The sequence below is a fragment of the Sardina pilchardus genome, chromosome 9 (genome assembly GCF_963854185.1).
Source record: "Sardina pilchardus chromosome 9, fSarPil1.1, whole genome shotgun sequence".
NCBI classification, from domain to species: domain Eukaryota; kingdom Metazoa; phylum Chordata; class Actinopteri; order Clupeiformes; family Clupeidae; genus Sardina; species Sardina pilchardus.
The window spans coordinates 16,121,525-16,138,612 of NC_085002.1; the positions used below are offsets into that span (position 1 = coordinate 16,121,525).

The following is a 17,088-nucleotide window of genomic DNA, read 5'->3' on the forward strand; positions in this document are numbered from 1 at the left end:
TGCATTCACACTCACAAAATGGACAGCTAGAGTAACAGTGAAGAGAAATTAGATTATTTTAATGAATAGTGCATCAGATTACAATTGCAAGCTCAACGTAGAGAGGTTACTGTGCCGCAGCTCTCAGCTTCAGCACCTGACTCACATTTATGCTGCTTGTTTTGAAAGGAGATCGAGAAACTGGAGGAGAGCAACGAGGAACTTATTCGCAGTGTCCAAGAACTGCAGCTGTCCAGGAAGAGTGTGAGAGAAGAGATCTTTGAAGATGTGTTCACAAAGCTTGACAAGTACGGTGTTTGACAGTCAATTACATATGCATTCCGTAAATATGTCAGCATAAATCTATCAGATAGAATATGGCTGTTCTAACGTGACGCTTTCTCATCCAGCAACAATTTTTTCCGTCGTTTTAGTTGTTGTTGTTGACATACCCATGAGATCAAAATTGGACTAGTTTAGCAATTTCTCATAAAACCAGCTGGCAGTCAGGCAGATGCAGAAAGCTGTTGGACTGTTTGTTACTGTGAGAATGACTTCTTGACTTCTTTTCAATAAGCTGTCCAGTGAAATGACAACGGACATTTGCAACACTCAGCCCAAGACTCAGATAAGGGCCTTTCTCAGAATTGTTTACAAACACTCTGAAAAGCTCTTCGCTCATGAAATCCTTGCTGATATTTTTTATAAATAATATGAATTATTTTTTCCTGCAAAGAAAATAATTTGTGCATAAAAGCTACATGAGCCATTTCCATAATTTTTCAGTTATTTATGTGGACAAATCTAAGTAAACATAACATCCCATTTCAGAAAAATAAATGGACTCCAAAGAGGAATCATCAGTAGCATTGGGATCATTAGAAACATTTGATAGAACTTTGCATTGTTCCATTTGGTGCCAAACATTCCCAGATTTGATCTGTCACCATAACAAACAAGGCTCCTCTGAAACCCAGTCTGCATAGAGCAATGTTTGTGTTTCTGAATTCAGCCGCATTGAGCTGTTTCTTACCACAATGAACAACTCTCTCAAACAGAGCAGAGTGTAGCATTTCAGAAAACAAGCGAACCAGACAGAGTGATACCTGGCTGCGGTTCTCTCTCACACCTCTTGAGAGACAAAGACATGGATAGGAAAAAGCAATGAGTTATGGATGTGTAACACTATCCAGCTCAGCTCTGGAGAAGGGCCGTCCGGCCATCTTAAAGATAAATGAAGACAGGCTCTATGTGTTGCATTCACGGAATCCCAGTCAGCCATTAAAGGTTAACCAGGGTTTCACATTTCTCCATCGCCCGCTCCAAAACAACGTGACATTATCCTGACCGCAACAATCACGCTCCCCGACCATTGTCCAGTATATCAACAACATGTTTCCCCTGAAAGATGGGGGGAAAAAAAGAAAACGACAGACGTGTGACATTCCATGTCTCACAATTTACACCAGGACTGCCAGACGGATTTTATGATACATGACTGTTAACAGCACACGAGCTGGAGGGGAGCTGCTCTTCTGCACAGGCCTCGGCATCTAACACAGGCAGATGTGGCACGTCTTACGAGGCCCATCCGGCCCCCTCGGAATTGAATAAGGGGGTGTGTGGTGACGCCACCGAAAAAAAAGTTGAATCCCCCCCCACACACACACTTCCCCTCGCAAACCTCCACCCTGCCCTGAAGATTACTGCCCTCTGGCTGATCTGCAGTCTGTCGGGACACAGCTGGGATGGGACAGGACGGACGGGATGGAAAGGGACGAGGCTCCTCGGCTGCGGCCATACTTCCTGCCTTCCCCCTCACTCTGTTAGGGTCAGGGGGCTAATCCCTGCAGGGAGAGTGGTTTGCTTATTCAGAACTGGCAAGTTTGTTCCTTTTTTCCTTGATGCAAGACAGTCGTTCTCGTGGAAACAACCGTCGGGAAGTGTTTACGCTGTCACCAGGGCTCGGGCTCTCCAGTGATTTACTAATCACGATGGGTCTTGTTTGGGGATGCAAGCGCTTTAGGATGGTCTTTATGGCTGAGGGCTGAAGCCGAAGAGGTCGCCGTTTTGTTCTTGTGTTCTGTTCTGTTTCCAGCCAGCATGGAATTAGATCATTGGGCCTGTGTGTGTGTGTGTGTGTGTGTGTGTGTGTGATAGAGAGAGAGAGTGTGAGTGTGAATAAGAGAGAGAGAGAAAAGTGTGCCTCTGTGTGTACGTGCGTGCTCTTTTGTGAGATTCGAGCTGGGAATTTGTGGTGAGGTGTCACACAGACCATATGCTGTTTTGTGCTGTTTGTACTTCACTTTGTCAAACTAACATTCCCCTGACCTCTGACACTGTTCTCAAACAGCTATTCAATCCTGCAAAAATTTGCAATATCACATTACTAAAGCAATAAGTCACTTGGGAAAATGATTAGGTTATATCGAACTTGTGTCACTCGGAACCCCTGTTCTGTAGTTCAGCTTGCAGAGCTTGTTGCTAGCACCAAGCAACAAACAAGCAACACCAAGGTCATGGTTTCAATTTGTCGGGAGCACAGTTACTTACTGATAGCATTTCCCTTTTCCTGTCCTGTAAACAGCTTCAAAGAGAAGGATTAAAGCACTTAGCAACAAAGTGTAAATATAATCAACTAGTATTTTTTACTAATGCCCAAAAAATTACGCACATTTTTTTAAAGTGACTGCTCTCTTCTCCCCTCAGGTGTACTCCAGATATGGACGTTGTTTTGAACATCCCCAAAGAAGAGTGGCTGCCCATTTAGTTCAGACGTGCAGAACATTTGAAGAACATTTAAAAAACTATGTGCTCAAGCTTCAGCAGCTACTCTAGGCTTTCATTGACCATGCAAATGGTTTTACCCCTCTTCTTCCCCTAAGCTCATCGTGTTCCTATTAGGAAATTTGAATAGTTGTCAGCCAGTGAATACCTTCAAAATCATTAAAGCGACTGACATGGCAAAACTATTATGACTGAGTACAGTACATGACAAATTGAGACAAAATTACATTAAATCACCATTTTATGATGTAGACTGGTATTCACAATACATTCAAGACAAGCCTCATGTCAGAGGATTAAAGCACAACAGATTTTTGTAGACTGAGTGAATGTGTTTTATTTGATTCAATTTATGTATCTATCAAATGGAGCATTGCTAAACCGTCTCACAAAAATGCAAAAACCTTGAAACAGTGGTCATTTGGGAAGTCCTTGTAATCTACTCAAGTGTGGGAAAGAGGCTGGCTCTATAAACAGTTTGGGACTTTGTCACCCCATCTGCACGGGCGACTGGTTTGATTACTTGCGTTGTTTCATTTGGAATAGATTCAGCTGAGCCTCAGAGAATAGGATTTCCTGGTAAGGACAGCGCAAAGCTCAGCAGAGGGGTGTCCAAGATCGGCCGCTCACACTATCCAGCTCATGCTGATCTATTTGCGTTCCTTTTTGGATACAAGCGCGAATCAAACCGAACATGATTGATTTCCCCTCAGATCAGTATATTACGTTATATTGCAATGTTTCACTTTGACTATTTGACTGTGTAGATATTAAAAAAATATTTAGGGTACAATTGTTTTAACATGTTTAGTAATATAGTTTGAAGGGATGGGAGCATGGTAATTGTCAAAAGACCTAATAACTGCCGAGTGTCTTTCTTGCATCACACCAGATGTAGGCTACATTTTCTTAGTTTGGAATGGACATAAAAGTTTGTTTTAAGAGCAGGAAGTGACTTAAGATCAACGTCATTAACTTTTGGGTGGGATTATAAATTGGAAATAAGTTGACTGTCGGAAAATATCCAACACAGGGTGTGCTGTAATCAAATATTATGACAGTATGAGAATTTCAAGGCGAGCAGTTCGCATGTTGGACGCTGTTGAGGACGTTTGATATCACGGACACGCATGACATCGTTTATGTAACGGGTGAGTGCGCATAGGTTAGCCTACCTGTCAAGAAACCAGACGACAACTGTTTTGTTAAACTTGTCAAACTGAAACGCTGAAGTGAATAGGATGATAGCTAACTCACTCTTCCAGTGACATACAGCCTATGCTACGTATTGGTTTTCTAATGTTATCCTTAAGAATAGAACTGGCTATATTATAAAGTTGGCGAGTGTTTTCATGTGGTCTGGAAAAAAACCTTGGACTCCACGCCCTACCCCTTCGGTGACCCTGTTGTGTGTGCTGTTTAGGCTACCTGAGAGTGTGGACATCTTGTGCGTGCGTAGGCTATGTGCTGTGTGTCGTGCGTGCGCTCTGGAGCGTGTTCGAACGAGAGTGTGTTGCCGCTTGCTGATTGAGAGGGATGGACACAGACTACAATAGAGAGAGAGGGAGAGATAGCGTCCCATGATTCCACTTCTAAATTTTTAAAAGCGTTGTGGAACTTTGCTGGCTGTCGCTATGACTGCAGAAGTGTAGAGTTTCATTTGGGACAGAACTGATTGAGACGTCGGAGCCCCGTGCTGGCATTGGAAAAGAGACAGAGCCGAGTCTCACGGATGCGATGCAACTAGTCTAAACTTCATGGAACTCTTTGGTGGTAGTCTTGCAAAGTAAAAACACTGATGGCTTTGGTTGTGAGTACAACTTACAATTGCATTTTCAGAGGAATATTTGATATTAAGGCCTAATTTGTTTTACTCTTGGATGGATATTGCTGAATGTTGGTTAGGATACCATTTCAACGTAATCGTTAAGTAAAATGTTAAGTTGAGAGTGAAAACAGTTGTCTCAAAATTAACATTTCCTTTCTTTGGCCAAGGTATGCGTATCAACTTGAAAGATGACGCTCAACACTCAGAGAGAGGGCAAGGAAACTTTGCGGAGGCGAGCGAGTACTCCCATCCCTTCGTCTCATCAGTCCGGGCTGAGGAACAGAGACCCTCCCTCGGATCCTCATCACCCTCCGCTCGGGCAGTCGGCTTCCTACCACCCTGGAGACAAGAGCATACTCTCGCGGGCCAACTGGTCTTCGGAATCGGATGAGTCGGACAGCTCGGATGCAGAGTGCTTGTATCGTGTAGTGTTATTAGGGGACCATGGAGTTGGAAAGTCCTGTTTGGCCAACATTTTCGCCGGCATTCAAGAAAAGGACGCACATAATCACATAGGAGGTAGGCTATGCTGACATTGGAATTATATTTAGTGAAGAGTTGAGTTACAAAATATGCTAATTAACCATGGGTGTTACAGTGTGTCTGTCTGTCTACTAGTTGGCTATACACAACCGATGAAAAGGTATCCACATTTCTATCTTCTTTGAGTTTTATTTCAGCTTAGAACTTGCAGTCCATGTGTTTTGCAGTAAACCTTCATTTGGTTTATTGTGTAGAAGCTGTGTTATTTTAGTAGTGCCAGATTAGTAGGCTATGGTATTAATGCAATGAAGGCCTAGTTTTTGAAGAATAAACCTAATCAGATAATGTAAACCTGTTGTCTTAAGGAGTCTAGAAGGTCTGTAGAGTGATGCAGGTCTTATGTGATCATAATAACCATGACCTGTCAGTCTGATTTGTGTGGTATTGCATCGCTTTAAGTTCAGTGATCATCTTGGAGCTTTCTTATGCCTCCATTGGTTTGAGATGGTCCTGGCCTGCTCTTCTGTTGCATATGGATTTGATGTGCAGATTGACAGATTGACAAAAGAAGGCCTGGATGTTGAGAGGTCCTTTAACCTCCTTCACTCTTTCTGGGTCCGAGGAAGATAGTGTTTGACTGATACCAAGGCCCTCGAGGTGAAACCTCCGCTCATTTGCTGGGCTGAAATGTTCTCGCACTGACATTATGCTGGGGTGATGAAGGCTATGCTCTTTGTATGCATATGAATATGTTCCATTGATGAGTGGACTGGTTGGTTGTTTTTTTTGTGTGAAGAGGTTTCTAAGTATCATTGATATCAGCTGTATGTTGAATGAATGAGTGTAGCAGCACTTCCAGAGATCAGTGTAGTTCAGTATTAACACATGCTTTCAGGACAAGCCCTTCTGATAGTTGTGTGTGTTATTTGTGGAATTATATTTGTTGTACATCTGAGTGGCTGTTCATGTGGGTTTTTGTATGCAGGCCTTGTGTGTGTGTGTGTGTGTGTGTGTGTGTGTGTGTGTGTGTGTGTGTGTGTGTGTGTGTGTGTGTGTGTGTGTGTGTGTGTGTGTGTGTGTGTGTGTGTGTGTGTGTGTGTGTGTGTGTGTGTGTGTGTGTGTGTGTGTGTGGCATGGGCGTGTGTATGTGAGTTTGTCTATGTGTTTTTCTAGTGACTTGGCATTGTGTTTTCCCAAGAGATGCAGGCTCGTGGTGCTGTCACTTCTCTTTGACATCACCCACTTGTTAGTAGACATGCTGTACTGAAAACACACACACACACACACACACACACACACACAAACACAAAGAGAGAGAGAGAGAGAGAGAGAGAGAAACAGTCCACCGCTTGCCCCCTGGGTAAAGTTTTTCTTTGCACCCATTAGAGCCTAATGATTGTCCCAACTGGAAAAGGTTGCATTTGGCAATAATATAGGAGCTGCAATTACAGTCCTGTGGATGTGATCTCAAATCTTGATTTTGTTACAGGCCTTAGTCCAGTGCTATACCATCTAAGGTTCTGCTTGGACTCAGCCAGCTGGCAGAGAGGCTCTTTCTTCAGATTATTTTGTTTCAAACTGTGAACTTTAATTGCAGTAATATTTAGTAATAATATAGTTCTTATTTGAAGGGTTTTAGTTTTTATAATAAACAGAGAATTCTGTTAGCTTATCCATCTGCTGTTTGTAGCCCTGCCCAGTTTAATAAAAAGCCAGGAAGCCGTTTGTTGGCTTTAGAAATATTTGTGTGTCCCTCTATTTAACCAAACCACTGGAGGTGAATATTATATGGTGGAAAATATGAAGGGATAATAAAAGATAATACCTTAGATTATTGCTATGGACTATTCTGTTTTCTCGTGTGGTCTAGGCCCACTTAAAACAGTCATTATACAAAGTAGTCCATTGCACACCTATCCACGAAACCTTTCAAACATTTCAGTTTGGTTACATCATGTTGCTGTTGTCATTGTGCTGCTGCTGTTGTTTGTTTGTTGTTTACTTTGAGTGTCTTTATTTGAGTGTGATTAGTCACTTGTTTTCCATGCACACACACACACACACACACACACACACACACACGGATGTCATCAAATGCTGGCTACGCACACTCCCATGCTGATGTTTACTGTGTGGTGTAGGGAATAGGAACAGTCCCCAGATGGTCGTTTTCCTGGGGTTTGGTCATCCTGACTATCACAGACAGGGTGTGATATCAGCCCATTTGACACGTTTATTCCAACTTGACGCTTAGATTTGTTTGGGTTTTTCAAAGATGCCACAGCATTTGCATTCCATGTGAAGGTCCAAGATGATGATTAGTTATTAGATTAGGCTCTAAAAGTGGGGGAGAAAAAATAGAAATAATCTCTGCTTTAAAGTCCGGAAAAACAAATACTCAGATAAACAACTCTCATAGATTCTTTGTAAACTGCAGCTGTTGTTTTTGTATATCTGCCACTAGGCCCAGAATGTTGTTACCCTATTATTTTTACACAGACACATGCTTAACAAGGCTGTCACGGGCAGTTTAATGTCTTATTAATTAACACCTGTTTGTCTAATGGAGTTGTAATGATTAAAGCATCAAACCAATATTGATTGGCTATTAGCTATCACTCAGACAGCTCATTCGTCATAATTTTGGCAACTTCATATGACTATATGGAGTTACAGTATTTGTGTCTTTACTTTTTATGGATACATAAAGGCAACATTATTTTTGAATGTTCACCCTTTATTCTTGAAAGCTATTAGCAGAGAGGGTTAATGCGGAATCATGGATCAACCACATCTACTTAATTATATGCGCTCACTTATTCACACTGATTGATGTTGATTAGAATAGGAAGTCCTTGCTTACTTGCTTTTCTGCAATGCATAGTCATTCCTCCCCCTTCTTACGGCATTACTGACTTGTATTGACATTCAAGAAGCTGCTTTTAAGATAACTTTAGACATCACATTGAAGTGGGCTTGTCTTAATGTCCCATCTTCAGCTGAAAGTCTGGCTTGGCTGCCGTCTTCTCGTGGACACCAAGGTCTTATAAGGTGACTTAATGCAGTCTGAAAATGGAAAGACGAGAGAGGTCTGTTTCACTCCAAGGCCGAGAGTGTTTTCATCTTCCTGTCAGAGCAGCCATAAGATCAGTCTAAACTAGACACGGCTCAATGCGTTTTTCCAGTGTTTCTCTCCGCTGCCCCGAGGCCTTCATGGTGATGAGCACAGAAAAAAAAGCTGCACTGTGACTGTGCCATTCGGCGTCCCAGCAGATGAGCAGAATAACACTGAGATGAAGTGATGCTGATAGAATACAGTGGAAATCCATTTGGTTTGTGTTTGTCTTCTCAGCATTTTAAGTGTACTTCAGTATAGTACTTCAGTATGTACAGTTAACTGTAGATTGTAAATACTATAGTTATTGTTATTATATAATTAACTGAGTGACTTATTTGATTACAACTCTCATTTCATTGTTTTATTTCTCATTAGGTTAGTGCTTAATTGATTGTTTATTGATAATATTGCTATTCTCCCTTTTTGTAATTGTTCACTGTTATTTAATTTGTATTGTTATTTATTTGTATGTCGCTTTGGACAAAGGCGTCTGCTAAATAACCATAACCATAACCATAACCATAACCATATATATGAATGATTTTTGAATTTGGCACAAGGCAATGGCATACAAACGGTTATAAATGAAAAAACAAAAAAAACAAATGCAACTTATTTGAGTAACTATTTCTAAGATATTAAACTCCTTCAGTGAAATGTGCAAAACCCCATATCTTCATGATAGTAGGCCTAAATACCTGGGAGCTATAGGTCATGAAATGTCTTTGCCCTTGGGGGAACTTCCTAGACCTCAGAAGCCATACACAGAAGAGCTCTTTATACTTGCAGTAACTTGAACTGATCCTCACAGCAGCTGGAAGGATGTAAGCCAAGAGTCTTTATGCCAACAAGAGCCCCAATATCTGCAGAGTTCATCGACCCTGGATTTCGATGTCCTCTGCAGAGCTAGTTTTTGATTAAAGAGGAGTGCCTTTGTTCTGGGGGATTTTTCCTTGTTCTTTGTGTAGGCCTAGTTATTCCATTACAGGGATAGAATACAGGGAAATTCCCCACATGTACACAGGCCTTGCTGTTGCACAAAATAACAATAAATAACTTTTATTCAATTGGAGTCCAATCCCCAGTACATTCCCAGATTTCTTTTTGTTTGTTTTGTTTTTAAGAGTTCACTGTCGAAAACTCAAAAACTCAGAACAGGTGTTCACTCAGATGTTGCCACTTTTGAGGTTGAATGATACGCAACAGGTAAATGATGCTACTAATGTTTTATGTCCCAGTGTGTGTTAGACTGAGCCTGATCCCTGGCTTCTTCTCTTCACTGCTGCAGAGGACACCTATGAGAGAACGCTGACCGTGGATGGAGAGGAAACAACTCTTATCGTCATGGATACATGGGAAACAGAAAAACAGGTAGGATACTCTCTCCTTCAAATCACATTCTACTGCGGATTATTTGGTTTATTAGATTTAGTTTTCCAGTCATTTTTGAATTACTTGTCATGAGTTACTTTTTAAATTCGCTTTCCAAGGAGCACTGTGAAGTGGCAGCTGTCAGCTAAAGAACCACTGTATATACAGTATTTGCTTGCGTGTATGCTTGAAATCCATAGTATACCCAAGTGGGACCAATTTAAAATAATGTCTGTACAAACACGTTTCAAGTACTAGTAATTAAACAGCGAACAATTTATTATTTACCATTCATTTCCCATGTCCCATGTTTTCCTTTTGCTTAAAAGTCAGCAGAAAAGTACAGTGTTGCTCAACCCTGCTGATTTATGCTGATAGCTGCAAAACAACAAAGGCCTGTGTCCTCTTACCCACTGTGTTATGGAAAATCTGTCCACTCTCCACCTGAGGCAAAAATCCATGAACCCCTGCTGAAGAGGGCCAGAGAGCCATGGCTGTGTGTGCTGTGTGCAACAACTGTATCCAGCTAAGAGGAGAAAGGGACAGAGAAAGAGAGAGAGAGAGAGAGAGAGAGAGAGAGAGAGAGAGCGCAATGAAGAAAAATACAGCAAATGAGTGATGAGAGTTGAAACAGTGAAGAGATGGATACAGAGCAATACAGGGAATTGAGTATGATCTTGAGCACAATGAGTGTGTGGCAAATGTGGAACATATTAAAGTAGGCACATAAAGGAGAGTTAGCAGTGGACAGTTAGTCCTGAGAGTCAGAGACAGACAGATAGACCAACATTATGAGTGTAATAGAACGCATGTCTGAGGGGAAAAGAGACAGACAGATGTTAGGAGAGAGACAGGTATGTGCATGAAGGAGACCAAGTAGGGGGCAGAGAGAGAGAGGGAGTGGGAGAGAGAGGGAGAGAGAGAGAGGGGGAGAGAGAGAGAATTCCCCATGGGGTGCACAGTTGGAAACCAGGATGGCTGTGGGGTGTTATTACTTTGCTATCGATCAGCTGCCCCATGTGCTGTCCATTTGCTGAATTGTCCATATCGGCTCATAGTAATGTCAAAAGCATATTTTTTTTCAAAGTCTTTTGAAAGGCCATCAGCTATGTGTCATGGACAAACAAAAAAGTAATGCTGAGCCTTTGAACTTCATGGTTGTTCTCGTCTCAAGAATGTTCATCATGTGTAGTTAGAAGGGAGTTTGTAAAACGATGAGGTGTCCGTTTATAACTGATGTTTCCGGGATGATGGTTAGGGTGTTTTGAGTTCCTCATATTGCACTAATATTTTGGATCAAGTTTCCATATAAAGCCACCAGAAGAATTTCAACCAGATGTAAACAGCGAGTTGGTACTTACTGTGTCTGACACGTTGGGGACACCTTAAGGTTGTCATCAGATTGTCTGTAAGCATAGTTCACTATCACAACGTCTTCAGATCATTCATTCCAAAAACAATGCAGTGTTTCCATTATGATCTTATCGTGAGACTAGTTATGACAATGTATTTAACTATCAATACAGCAGAATACTACAATATATATTTTTATATTTATGTGCATTCAATAGACAGCTGAAAGACCCATACTTGTTGTTACATACTGTTATATGTTATATACTGTAATTAACCAACTATTAACTGAGGTTTATACATTGATTTTGTAAATTTCCTCATCAATGCCGTTAATACACATTCTATACATAGGAATGCATTTATTCTCTTCATTCTTCTTTCTGATTAAAACTCTGATCTGATTCTCATTCATTAGGTTATTATTGGATTGGGCACTGAGGTTAATTCATGTTTTTTATTTTTTATTTACATAAAACACTCCTGCAGTTTATTCACAATGTGGATAATAATGGGAAAATACTGTACTGACAGTGAGCATCTCAGTCAGGCAGTAAGTGTGCCTTATTTAGTGAAGTCCTGTCTCAGTCATGTCTGTCATATGTCTCAGTCATATCTACTGTATATGCCTCTGGTTTCATTGAATTCAACATGAATTTTAGAACCTTGAATTGTTGCGGAATGGAATCTTGTGTTTGGATGTTCAAAAACCCACATCTTTAAAGGTTAAGGATATTGATTTTGCTGTAGCTGAAGTCTTGAATGCCATCAATAATATGACCTTACATTTTGCACACATTTCACCAGTAATTAGATCAACGCTTTCAATATAATCCAATCAAGTCATATTTTTGCTTTTGCTAACTTGATTCAATCAAAGCAATAAGATGACTTAACTCAGTTATGTTGTGTGCATTCATCATTTGCAACAGTGCGGTAACTACAGTATATAGTCAATTGTGTGTCTATATGTATTTCTGTTTTTGTGTTTGTATATACCCCGTATGTGATATGTTGTGTGTGCCTCCTTTCCCTATTTTGGATATGCATATGTTTTATGTGTTGTGATGTGTTGTGATGTGTTGTACTTGACTGTGCTGTGTGCAGGAGGAGGATGAGAAGTGGGTGCAGGACTACTGCATGCAGGTGGGCAGCGCCTACGTCATCGTCTACTCCATCACGGACCGCAGCAGCTTCGAGAGCGCCTCGGAGCTCCGCATCCAGCTGCGGCGCATTCGCCAGGCGGAGAACATACCCATCATCCTCGTGGGCAACAAAAGCGACCTGGTGCGCTGCCGAGAGGTGGCTGTGGAAGGTAAGGGAAGATGGAGAGGAAGTGCAGGGTGGGAGCGAAGATCTTAAAGGAATCGCAACATGTGAACTTTCAGTTCATTCAGTTGAGTTCAAATTGAGTTCATGTGGAATTCAAATAAGACGTTGAAATGTACAAAGTTACAAAGACATACAATTTTACAAAAATGTTTTGTCCTCATGGTGTGCTTATACTGTTTGTGTGTATGTGTGCATTTGTGTGTGTGTGTGTGTGTGTGTTTCTGTGTGTGTGCACACACACATTTCCCTCCTCCACACAGAGGGCCGGGCCTGTGCCGTGGTGTTCGACTGCAAGTTCATAGAGACATCGGCCTCGCTGCACCACAACGTGGACGAGCTCTTAGAGGGCATCGTGCGGCAGATCCGCCTGCGCCGCGACAGCAAAGAGACCAACGAGCGCCGGCGCTCCGTCTACCGCCGCAAGGAGAGCATCACCAAGAAGGCGCGGCGCTTCCTCGACCGGCTAGTGGCCAAGAACAACAAGAAAATGGCCCTCAAGGTCCGCTCCAAGTCCTGCCATGACCTCGCTGTGCTGTGAACTGTCCTCGCTCTCCCACACACCAGCACACTCTCTCCACCATCATATATACTGTATACACACACACACACACACACACACACACACACACACACACACACACACACACACACACACACACACAGCGCACACACAAGTCATAGTTACAGCAGGTGTGGTATAGGTAGAGGACTGTAAGAAAGTAGAGATACTCGTCTAACATTCCCCATAAAAATCTTCAGTCCAATCCATGGGCCGGTTCACTTGCTGTGTAGTGAAGTACTAGCAATGATTTTTTTGTTTTGTTTTGTTTGGGCCAGTGGATTTCAATTTTGTGCTCTGAAATCTCTCAACTCTCTTTTTGTTTCAGTGTTTGTTTGTTGTCTATTTGTAGTATTTCATTTGTGTCTGTTGCTGGTTTATTTATTGAGCTTTTTTGAACAATGTGGGTTGGAATATGTGCCCTGCAATGCAAATGAATGAGCCGTGTAAGATGTTTTTATGCTGAATTCAACTAAATCAATTGAGAAAAGAGAAATAGGAGTAATCTGGGAATATTTCCCGAAATCTCACAGTTGCTATATCACATTCTAAAAGGCATACTTTTGTTGTTTATTCCATGGACACTTTATCAAAAAATCTGCCTTATATCTTATTAGAATAACAGTAGGTATGTACTTTACATTTACTGTTTAGACATAACATTGAAAGTCCATTTGGCTCAGATGTGAAATGGTTTTCATTTTTTTTTTTTACCAAAGAAAGTGCTTTGCATTGATTGTTCGATATGACTTGATGTGTGTGAAGAGCAAAGACCTAAGATTTACTTCCGCAAAGGATACTGATGTTGGTCCTCCTGATGATGTCTTGGTCTGCACTGGGAAGAATGACTTTGTTGATGGCAAAAGAAAGGGATGCACGGTTCATGAACAAAACTGAAATTGTAAATATCTGCACAAGGACTGTTCAGAGGCTTGACTTTGCTTCAGGAATTGTCTAAGTTGCATTAGACTATGCATTCTTCACCAGCATATTTCTCAATGCCCTGTAGCAAAACTGCTATGTCAGAATTCTCCATGGTCCCCATCCATTGCATGCCCTGTTGTGGACTCTGGAGGTAACATGCTTTGACTTTGTGGCTCCACAGCAAAGGCAATTAAGAGGTAAACTGCTAAGATTTCTCTGCTGTTGAAGCTTTCAGTCTCCTTGACTGAATGATGTACTGGTTATAACTTTTGTACAGAATGAATGTTCCAGTTTTGTAAATATGTTCTGTCTAGCATTTTTACAATTAAATAAAAGACTAGTTTACGCATATTTGTAACTTCTCCCCTGCTGCACACCAAACTGCATTTGAATACATTGTATATTTTGATTTGTTGGTGTATTCGGCAGAAACGTTTGAAAATAGTGACCTACACTGAAACTATGTTTTACCAGCACGCATTTTGCTCCATTTTTAATGAATATTGAATTGCAATTGGAGATGGTTCGTGTTAAGCTCTGTATTTAGCCCTGATGTTACGTGACAGACTACGGTGTTGGTATTGTTGGTTGTCAATTACGCATTGAATGAACATCATTAGTTGTCAGCAGTAAATTATATTTCGCCTGATCTTCAAGGAGCCTGTTCAACACAAGTCCTTTGGGGGGGGGGGGGAAACATGAAAATTCATGAGCTTTGTCTTTACTGAGAAGACATGTTTTGTCATGGCGATAATCTGTTACATGATGGCAATACTCTACTTTCAGGTGTTTCGTGAGGAGGCCTTGGATTTGTTCTTCTCATTTATATGCTAATTGTAATTGTAGATGGCCGCTTATAAAGCTAGTTGTCATGGCAGATCAGATAATGCTTTGTTGTTCTCAAATGGGGCTGAGGCAGTTCAAAGTGGCACACACCATGATTGAAACTGTAGTGTTTTGTAAGGCCATCCACCAACAGAACAATGAAATGGTTCCTCCTGGCCAGACTCTGGGCAGAGCAACCGGGTTGTACAATTCATTTTGTCCAAGATAGCACTCTGAAGTTTGTAATTCCATCAACCTAATTAGAGATATATCTCTTTTGTGTAGTAGACGTTTGGGGCATCGGTCCAATCTCTGCTCCTATCCCAAGTGTATGGTTTCAGCCAGTGAGGGTTTCAGATTATCACTTCAATACTTGATTCCACTATAATGTTGAACATTACTTGGTCTTGGTTTAAAATATCTTTCACAGGTATAATTCCAGCAGGTAGAAAAAGAGTTGATGCTGATATTGATGGATCCTTTATGTTCTGCTGATGCTGATGCAGTCTGATCTAGTTAGTAACATTTGCTTTGTCTCAGGCCCTTTAGTATGTCTAACTGCGTTTTCACTACAGCTTCCCTGGGTTTAGTCAGGAAAAAATTCTCTCCTAGCTTGGCGGAGACTCAGTTTTTATTTTATCATTTACAGTAGGTCTGGTAACACATCATTTGAATTTGGTAATGGGGCGTGCTCCATCCTAGCCAGGAAGCCGGCCCAAATTTAACCAGCCCATAAAATGATTGAGGATGTCAGATGCCTTAATCGCTGTTTTCTGTTCGTCTTTTAAAGTTATTCGCCTATTGTCATAGACACAATAGGCGAATCTAAACATCTTGCTTCTCCAAAGTCAAGTCCGATCAGGTGATGCAGATGACTACTTCACTGTTGCTACTTGCTGATCTTGTCCATCATGGTTAAAGCCCGCTCAAACGATTGGATTGATCCCAAAACATCTTAACTGGGCATAGACTTCTCAGACTACTTCAGACTGATTTTCTCGTCCTTGAATATATGGCTGGCCTCTGTAATTCTCTCAGTAGGCACTGAGTCTCACAACAAACACTGCAGTGTTTGTAGCATTAAGCAGTAGAAATGTGACCAATATTATTTGTAAATATCTTTGTACAGAGTGTGTTCCCACAATTACTTTGGGACTTAACAGAACAAATCATTATCCATGTAATGATTATTACTCACTTTCTCCCTTAAACCAGTCAAAGGGATCAAAAGGCAATGCCATGCTGCTGCCTTTTTATAACAGCGAACAAGGTTTTAATCGTCATGTGGGACTATTTACATTGCCCGTGTCAATGTGAGAGTCCACATGTGTGTGTGTCTATGTGTGTGTAAGGCAGGGATACACACAGTGATATTAGGCCTATGAGTATTAGCATTTGTGTTTGTGTGAGTTTGCATTTCAGCTGGGTGTGTGTGTGTGCTTACATAACTGAATTGAACTGTGTGTGTATGTGTGTGTGAGAGCGAGAGAAAGAGAGAGATGTGGGGAGTATGCCTGTGTGTCAAAGTGTGTGCATGCGTGTGTGTGTGTTTTTGTGTTTCAGCTTACATGTGTTGAGACAGCCACTGTTCGGCACCAGGGGCTACAGGCAGGGGGCCAGGCCCTCCCTGACAAGCCCGGGTCAGCTCTTTCCACTCTGCCTGTCACTGCAGCGGCTGGGGGGAGGGGACAGCCTGCTGGCTCAGACTGCATTGATTTGGTCTGGGTAATGGAAAGAATGCATCGCTCCACACACGCACGCACACACACACACACACACACACACACACACACACACACACACACACACACACACACACACACACTCACACACACAACCTCTCCCCCGACTGATACAACAGCTACATGCCGCATACATGCGACAAATACAAGCGCACATGTATCACCGCACATCTCTCAAACAGACAGACTGGCACACACACACAGACACAGACACACACACACAAACACACACACAGACACACATTTAGCAAAATACATTTAATTCATCTCACCTTGACTGTGATGTGTCCTCAGTGAAATAGCCATCACATTTGTCAGTTCTGTCTTTGTTGTCACACTTGGTGTTTTATCAATGCTGTGATGGACAGTCTTGTGTTGTGGTCACCCAAATAGGAGCATGTTTACTGGGGCATGAAGAGGCATTTTCTCTGACATGAGCTCAGAGCAGTTTGGGGTAATAGTGTCATGGCAGTGCGTGCTGATTCAAATGCCACTTTCTACAACAGTGACTTTTTATAATCTATTTCTCGGAGTAACATTTAAGTAAACCTGATTATCCCACGGTGAGTGTTGTTATGGTTCAAAAGACACCTCTGTTTCTGAAGAATGGAAAGGCAGCAACACTTAGAAATGCAATGGCACAGCTTCTCATAATGGGAGATTAAAGGGTATCTAGTGCACTGAAATTCACTATAAACAAAAAAATAAAGAGAGAATGAAACAAACAAAAAGAAACAACATGAACAAGGCGGTGTGGATGGAAAAAGTGAGACAACAGTGGATACAA

At 41.6% G+C, this 17,088-nt stretch overlaps 2 protein-coding genes across 4 annotated transcripts in view; both read left to right on the top strand.

Moving 5' to 3' along the window:
• c9h20orf96 (chromosome 9 C20orf96 homolog) overlaps positions 1-3,091 on the top strand; it is a 7,185-nt gene extending 4,094 nt beyond the window's left edge. For both annotated transcript variants that reach the window (XM_062545983.1, XM_062545982.1), the window contains exons 10-11: positions 169-287; positions 2,689-3,091. In XM_062545983.1, the coding sequence (XP_062401967.1) occupies positions 169-287; positions 2,689-2,749 (180 nt within the window). In that variant the 3' untranslated portion in view covers positions 2,750-3,091. The remainder of the gene's footprint in view (positions 1-168; positions 288-2,688) is intronic.
• A 437-nt stretch (positions 3,092-3,528) lies between these two features.
• Positions 3,529-14,083, top strand: rem1 (RAS (RAD and GEM)-like GTP-binding 1). 2 transcript variants are annotated; one of them, XM_062545986.1, is made up of 5 exons: positions 3,529-3,917; positions 4,762-5,113; positions 9,484-9,566; positions 12,027-12,234; positions 12,512-14,083. In XM_062545986.1, exons 2-5 carry the CDS (start codon positions 4,783-4,785, stop codon positions 12,787-12,789), a joined length of 900 nt encoding a protein of 299 aa, XP_062401970.1. In that variant the 5' UTR covers positions 3,529-3,917; positions 4,762-4,782; the 3' UTR covers positions 12,790-14,083. The 2 variants fall into 2 exon arrangements, with proteins under 2 accessions (XP_062401970.1, XP_062401971.1); XM_062545987.1 differs by lacking the exon at positions 3,529-3,917 and adding an exon at positions 3,928-4,576.
• The last annotated feature ends 3,005 nt before the right edge of the window (positions 14,084-17,088 follow it).

Coding starts and splice junctions, on each gene's coding strand:
- rem1 (XM_062545986.1), top strand. CDS start 4,783: ATGACGCTCAACACTCAGAGAGAGGGCAAGGAAACTTTGCGGAGGCGA. Junction 5,114..9,483: donor CGCACATAATCACATAGGAG/GTAGGCTATGCT, acceptor TCACTGCTGCAG/AGGACACCTATGAGAGAACG. Junction 9,567..12,026: donor CATGGGAAACAGAAAAACAG/GTAGGATACTCT, acceptor TGCTGTGTGCAG/GAGGAGGATGAGAAGTGGGT.